Raw genomic sequence first — 7,603 nt, 5'->3', positions numbered from 1 at the left:
AAACTTACTAAGACAATGGCATACTAATTTTGTAGACCGTTTCAGAACATGTCCCTAGAGTATAAACACCACATGTGGTGGCAGAAGACTGCAGTCTACCTCATCCAAGTGTACGATTCTTGCAAACCGAAGAGCTTCTTGCAATGTATTTTTTGCCCATTCTGGTGATTCGGACCTTGAAAGAAATACCCTTATCTCAGATTCATAACCATTACTTGGTAGTAACTTCTGTCAATAAATAGAAAATGCAAGGTTTAGCTGTGGTTAAAGGACAAGCAAAAACCAATTGGTTGGATTAAAGAGAACTAAAAAATTTTGTTAGAAGCAGAATGGAGATATAAACATTAGTTCTTTGAACAATATATGTTAAATTAAGAAAAGGAGAACAAAAACTTGAGCCAAGTTTGCTGATTAAGCCTGGTAGGAGTATATCATGCCTGATACCTGCAATTACTGATTACCCGGGTTACATGCTCATTTACGATATAACCAGTTATAGCCAGTTGAATTTTCATGATGAGAGACAATTAAGAAAGGAGAAGTCATCCTCCACATCCTTTATGTTGTAGTGTTGTACAACCATAAGAGCTTGATCCACCATTATAATGATTCACTGCATAATAATATTGCACAATAAGTTTGTTGATATACATTGTTGTTGGCCTTACTTAACAGCACAATCTTTTGGGATAAGCTGTTGTAACATGGTACCAGAGCAGGGGAAATCAAGTGTTCGATCCCTGGGAAGTGCAATGAGTGTGTGCCACGTGCAGGGGCATGTGTGTGTACAGGCCTACACATGCAAGGGGGGGTGTTGATATACATTGTTGTTGCCCTTACTTAACAGCTCAAACTTTTAGGATAAGTGGTTGAAACAAAGTTGACAGTGGAACAATTCCTGCAAACACATCGGCTTTTAACCCATACATTTTATTAGGCTAATTTATCATAACAGTATATTGAACTATATCTATAATCCAGAAAATTTGGATGCATAAAACAAAATAGAGCAACCATATGTAATCTTACCTTTTTTTTTTCAATCAAAGGATCATCCTCAGAGAGTTTAAAAACTAATGAATAACCATCACTTTTTGTCTCCTCAACAGGTAAATGTACCTGCGTATAATTTTTTGTTTTCCATACATAAGTCATGATAATCAAAATAAACTTAGAGAAACGAATAAGTTACAAATTTTAAAGAAAATTGTTTTCGTTTACCCTTTTTTTTAGGGGGGGGGGGGAGAGTGAGGAAAGATTCTTCCCTTTTACTTCATCTTATAATTAGACTATTTTCAGAACTTCATGATGCAGGTAGACAGAGTTCTAAACTGAAAGGTTCCCTTACACACACACAAATGAGAAAACATAATAACAACAACAACCTTAAAAGAACATCCTAGTGCACAAGGCTCCCGCTACTGCAGGGTCTGGGAGGGGAAAATGTACGTAGCCTTACCCCCTGCTTTGCAGGACAGGCTGTCTGAGAACAAGCGTGATTTTTTTCATACTGATCAGTTACAGGTTCTACATGCCCTTATTGATTTTTCTTTACTTCCATCAATAACATAGTCAATAATAATAAAATAAATAAATAACTCGTCTAAAATCAAATCCAAAGAACAAGTATGATTTTTCATACTGATCAGTTACAGGTTCTACATGCCCTTGTTGATTTTTCTTTACTTTCATTTCACCAATAACATTGTCAAGATAACAGATAAGATAACAAGAAACAGAAACAGAAAGGATAAGAGAGATAGTGAACGCTCAGTTCAACTTCAGCACCAGTTCTTATAGATGAGGCCATAAGATAATAATAAAATAATATCCCTATAACAAGGGAGAGAGTAGGGGCAATGGAATACTGAATCAGCTTCCAGATTATAAGTTTCTTAATTCTTCTTCTTTAATTCCCATGTAAGATATATTTAAAATTCCTTAAGATGGATAAGGTGAAATGAAAGTATGAAGCATGTTGATGTTATTTTTTCATAGACCAATCACTTCAGATGACAGAACTGAAAAAAGGGAAAGGAAAAGGGGGTATACTGGAAGCTATACAATTCAGATTGCAATTTCATGTAAGCTTTTTCTCGACCCACCTGTTTAAACTTCAGATTATACCAAAAAAATAAGAAAATAAGAAAAATAAATATTCATCATTATAGAAAGACACCAGTTAAAAATAACTATAAAATATGAAAAAGTCTTAGAACAAGTTGGTATCCAGGGTCATAATAGCATCCAAGGATTTCCATGTCAATAAATGAAGCATATCCAGTTTAAATCATTCTGTTATGCTATATATCTTTCCAACTATCGTTCAGATGTTCCCCAAGAAGAAGAAGCAGAAGAAGCCCACAATGCATACTCAATAAATGGAGCATATCCAGTTTAAATCAATTCTGTTCTGCTTTATATCTTTCTAACTATCGTTCAGATAGATTTAAAAAAAAAAAAAAAAAAAAAAAGAAGCTCACAATACTGAAAAAGAGCTGCTCTCCTCCGGTGCTTCAATGACTTTCACTGGTTTTCTTCTGAGGACCAGGACCATGCCAAACCACAAGTTCAACAAACAAATTCTATTTTCCTCTTATTTCTCTCAATCTTCCCTCATTAGAATACAAAATTTCAGAATTTCTTGAAATGGGTCACCATTCTCTTTTTTTTTTGTTTGATAGGTACCATTACCAAAACACCAAAACCAAGATAAGTGTTAATACACGCAAGTCCAGCAAAACGAAGAATACTCAGTTCGAATTCATAGCTAAAAAAAACAGTTAGTTCGAATTTCTTACTGAACTCTTCCAAGTCATTCTTTCTGTTTCCTTTCATGAATGACCCCCTTGAGTTTACGGAACCCAGCAATTCCATTCACAACAAAGAAAAAATTATAAAAATGGAAGAAACAATGCCAAAACTACTTATGGTGAGATGAATGGTTAAAGGTGAAAATCGAGAAGCTAAGGCTTACCTTAGCATTGTCCTTAAGACCCTCCATGCTCCGACTAAACCAGAAGCGGGAAAAATTGGAATGGAAAGAAAAGGCAGAAATGAAAGTGGAAGTAGAGACTAGAGAGATGAGACGAACTCTCAAAGTGGGAGGAAAATCAGGGTTGGTTCAAGTAAACTTTTAGATGGGTCTAAGAAACTGGACGGACCGGTCTGGACCATGTTATCTGAGCCCGGTTCCACATGTTCGAGTCAGGAGTCAGGACCTCAGCCTTCAGGTCTCACTGGGCTTACAGTGCTTGGGGTCTTTTGGGTCTTCCCTCTCCCTCGCTACGTATCTGGGTCTCTGGGTCTCTGTTCCTTCTCTATTCGCTTGACGTTCCGTTCCTTCCCTCTCTGTTTCAAGGTATGTCTTTCTGATCTCACATGATTTCGATTGTGTTTGATTTGAAGTTGTTATTTCGCTTATTTTTGTTTGTTCATCCCTCTTCAAAACCTGTTTGATCTGCTAGTGATGGAAAGCCTTATGAGGGAATTTAAGTCGAATCTGCTAATCATTCTTAGAAATTGTACCAATTTAGTTAAATTCTTTGCCACATTATCTGACACCATAGAAAAATTTAGAGAAAAAGATGCATTCTTGGAGAGGACCATGGCTAGAATTTTCCTTAAATATGTGGTTGCGTTATCATATTATTTTCTTCTCTCTTTCGTGCTGCTTATAGAGGGATACTAAACTTGGAGAGTAACCATGGTTAGAATTTTGTTTAATTATGTGGATGACTTTCAAAAACTTTTCTTAGCTTCTTTTCTGCTGATTCGAGGGTTATTAAACTTGTCTTTGTTCCACCATCATGGCGGCTCCGTTTGGTTGCAAGGGGAATTAAAGGGCAAGGAAGGAAAATTTTTCAAACCTAAAAAAGAAACTTTTGTAATCATTACCCCATGTGATTGTATAAACTACTTAAATTTCTTACCATATCTAGTAGAGATACATTTTTCATGTAAGATTTATTTTACATTTTAAACCAAAGGGAAATGGATGCAAAGTAAAGTGAAATTTAATAACCAAATATGGAATGATTTGAAGTTAGATATATTGTCACATGGTGTCACATGGGGTAATGATTAAAAAAGTTCCTTTTTTAAGTATGAAAATTTCACTTCATTTCCCTTTAATTCCCTTTGCAACCAAACGGAGCAGGCAAGATTGAGGTCTTTGGAAAGTTTTAGTTCCGCGATTGGAAGAGTTTTGATTCTCATTTCTTAGTTCACCCTTTATACTGACTGAGTCGATAAGAACCTAACGCATATCCCAATAGCTGAAGATTGCAACATGTGAAAATTGGATAGCCACTATTGTTTAACACAGTTGAATTTTACAGTGGCCCACTATTTTGGTGGTACTTTCTCTTACTAATTATTCGGAAAGTCATCTCCACCATTTGGTGGTAACTCTGGTTGGGGTTCTCTCCAAAAGTTCACATTCTAGTTTGTAACTTGAAATGTGGATAATCTCTAAAACCGATATGTTGAAAGCAATGTGAATGATGGAAACATGTCAAATTACGCCCTCAACCAATTGGGATCATGTAAGAGTTTGAAGATGTTAGATTTGTGGACTTTTTATTGGGTTAGGATGCACTAATTCATGTTCCTACTTGGCACTTCTATTTACATTCTTTTATTCCACATCCCCCATTTTATGGCGTGGAGTAAAATTACCAATCAAAAGAAAAAGTTGCATTTTTAGGATGGTTAGAATTTCCACTTTGTCAAAGGGACTATAGGTGGTTGACCTTGGTAATGTAAATTTGATTTTTCCATATGTTCGAGGAGGCAGTTAATACTCTTAGGACACATGGAACCATTACAACACTAGGGGTGGATAACTACTGGCTTTAATATGAGGGAGTAAAGAACCTTACAAATCCCTCAAATAATGTGAGGTTTGACACTTCTACTCTTGGAGGGGAAGCCCACTGTTAGATTTTTCATTTAATATTAGTTCTTTGCTGATTAGTTGGACTTGGAGGAATACTTCTGGTGCAGATAAGTTATCTAAGGGGTTTATTTTATTGGAAATAAGTTTTGGGTTGGGTTATGTAGGTGTTGGACTTTTGATCCCATGGGTTTACTTTGTAATTGGTCAATTTAATGAGCCTAAAATAGGGGTAGAAAGTAGGAAAACGGGATTTTTTGCTTCATTAGTTTAGTTAGAGTCCTATTTTGAGTTTGTTTTCTTTATTATTTCACTTTCCTAGTCAATTTAGAATATCTTACTAGAAGGATTGGGTTAAGTCTTTCCTTTTAAGTGTCTAGGTCTATATTTGAGTCTTCTATATAAGTTTGTAAGGGGCCAGCATTGTACACGAATTTGAATGAATAGAAAAGTTGCTTATGCAATGTTGAAATCCTGAGATAGGTGAGAGACCTAGGGTGATGCCTATTCCATTCCCCCATCCCCTTCCATCGGTTCTTGAATCCAAACCCTCATTTTGTTCAAATGGATCTCAAGAGTACTTCAAGCTGCTGGGATTTCTTTCAACTGATTGTCACATCGATTTCTTAAAGATTACCACATCAAGATCATTGCTGCTTCAACAGGTTATTAAATTTGTGGGATTCTTTCTTTTGGTTATCTTTTGAGATCTCATCATTCTTCTCCAACCAATTTTGAGATTCCATTGTTCTCTTTGAGATCCCATTGCTCTCTATTTTGTTTTATGGAGATTTTCTATTTGATCCTGCTTGGGATTAGACCTATTCTTGGTCTTGTCTTACATTGACTTCTCTTTCAAAATTTTCCTATCTCTATCATCCCAACTTACCCAAATTATATTGTCCACCAAATCCCATAATAACTTAAATTAGTTGTTATTAATTGCTTACCTTTCAGTAATGACAGTAAACACATCATGTGCTAGCTATCTCAGCACTGCCTTTTTTTGTGCTTCTGGCCAACGATGGATAAATCCTTAAAAGTCTTGACTTTATCCCTACTGTTTTGGTTTTCTTCTAAATTAATTTTATACAATTTCAGTATAAAGAAAGCTTTTTCAATAAATAATAACATCCCATAGAGAATTTTCACAGTTTTTGTTCATAACTCGGATATTTTTTTACATATTTGATAGTTATTTTAATTAAATCTGATTCTTTGCCTATAGGTTGAATGTAACTTTCAGAGCAATAAATCACTATCACTAGTTCACTACACATTGAAATTATGTGAATTCTTTGAAATATGATTGTTATGTATAAAATGTAGTATGAGATTTTCTTTTACCTTCTAGTTTAGAACCATGATAGATCGTTGTCTTGAACAACAGGGATTAGGAACTATCTTGGCAAGACAAAATGAAGCATATTGTAAAGATTATGTCATTGGTAGTATCCATCGCTGCCTTTTGGATTGGCCTTTTGGAGGCATCAGTGGTTCCACGTAATTATGGTTGGTTGGTAAGTTTCTACTTGACATCATTGTGCAGTTTAAGAATGTTTGTTCTCTTATATTCGCTCATTATAAAAGAAAAAAATTCCTTAACTTAAAAGCTTACATTTCCTTTTTGCATTTCTTCCCAGCTACCGATCTATTTAAGTTTATCACTAGGATGCTATGGTCTTCTAATGGTTGGAGTTGGTTTGATGAGATTCCCAACGTGTCCTCAAGAAGCAGGGCTATTACAAAAGGTTTTCTATATTTTTCCCTCTTTAAGCATTTGGTTGTTTTCCTTCACAGCTTTAAAATTGTGTGGTCTTACGTATGAGGAAAGCAGACAATATAGAGTTTGTGTACTTGAAAACGAATATAACCAAGCGGAGTGCCAGACCGGGAATGGAAACTTTACCTACTTGCCTGAAAAAATGACTATATTCCCTAGCTAGCATTCCCACCTGAACCTGGAATAATTTCTATTTATGAATCATTATCGATCCTTCTTTTATTATGCTTCAGATAGCAGGTCTAATCAGCATGAACATGAGTACATGACTCAATGATCAAAACCATTTGACATTGTTTGAATTAAAAAAACGAAGGTTTTCTATTTTTTCCCTCTTTAAGTCTTGGCAGCTGGCGCAATGGTTTAAGTTGTGCTATTGCAACCTGTTAGTTGTGGATTCAAAACTTGGAAACAGACTCTCCTGCGAAGCAGGGGGTAAGTCTGTGTACATTTGCTCCTCCCAGACCCTGCAGTACCGGGAGCCAGATGTGCTGGGTAGCTCTCTTTTTAACTTTTGAAAAGGATGAATGGTGAACCTAGAAAGCATAGAACTAATGCTGAATGCATTCCCTAGAAATTATTGTTAACACCAATTGGTAAAACAAAGGAAGTTGGCTGAGATGGTTCTATGATGTGTAATGAAGTGCAATTACTGCACCAATGTTCAACAACAACAACAACTCAGCCTTATCCCAACTAAATGGGGTCGGCTAATTAGTGCACCAATGTTATGAGTGACATATGTCTTGTCTGTGTGAAGTATATAAGTTCCACTCCAAGCAGTACCATCGCAAGAAGGGAGGAACCAGGCCTGCGGTTCCTTGAATGAACCTATTTTGGTTAAACTGAACCAGGTTCAGTTGGTTCAGGCTAGACCAACCAGGTCTGGGTTTTTTCTGCTTCACCCAAAACCAGTTTTAATT

The 7,603-nt window shown here is 35.9% G+C and overlaps 1 protein-coding gene across 1 annotated transcript; it reads left to right on the top strand.

Moving 5' to 3' along the window:
- Positions 1 to 6,244: 6,244 nt before the first annotated feature.
- Positions 6,245 to 6,843, top strand: LOC122648375 (dolichol-phosphate mannose synthase subunit 3-like). Its single transcript, XM_043841599.1, has 2 exons — positions 6,245 to 6,417; positions 6,541 to 6,843. The coding sequence occupies exons 1-2, from the start codon at positions 6,316 to 6,318 to the stop codon at positions 6,841 to 6,843; spliced, it is 405 nt and encodes a 134-aa protein (XP_043697534.1). The 5' UTR covers positions 6,245 to 6,315.
- Positions 6,844 to 7,603: the final 760 nt, after the last annotated feature.

This window comes from Telopea speciosissima, unplaced genomic scaffold (assembly GCF_018873765.1).
Source record: "Telopea speciosissima isolate NSW1024214 ecotype Mountain lineage unplaced genomic scaffold, Tspe_v1 Tspe_v1.0909, whole genome shotgun sequence".
Taxonomy (NCBI): Eukaryota; Viridiplantae; Streptophyta; class Magnoliopsida; order Proteales; family Proteaceae; genus Telopea; species Telopea speciosissima.
This window is presented reverse-complemented; position numbering and strand designations above follow the sequence as displayed.

What these genes read in the sequence shown, in the direction of transcription:
- LOC122648375 (XM_043841599.1), top strand. Translation starts at nt 6,316, where the DNA reads ATGAAGCATATTGTAAAGATTATGTCATTGGTAGTATCCATCGCTGCC. An exon ending in CACGTAATTATGGTTGGTTG is followed by an intron (nt 6,418 to 6,540) that starts GTAAGTTTCTAC and finishes ATTTCTTCCCAG; the next exon opens with CTACCGATCTATTTAAGTTT.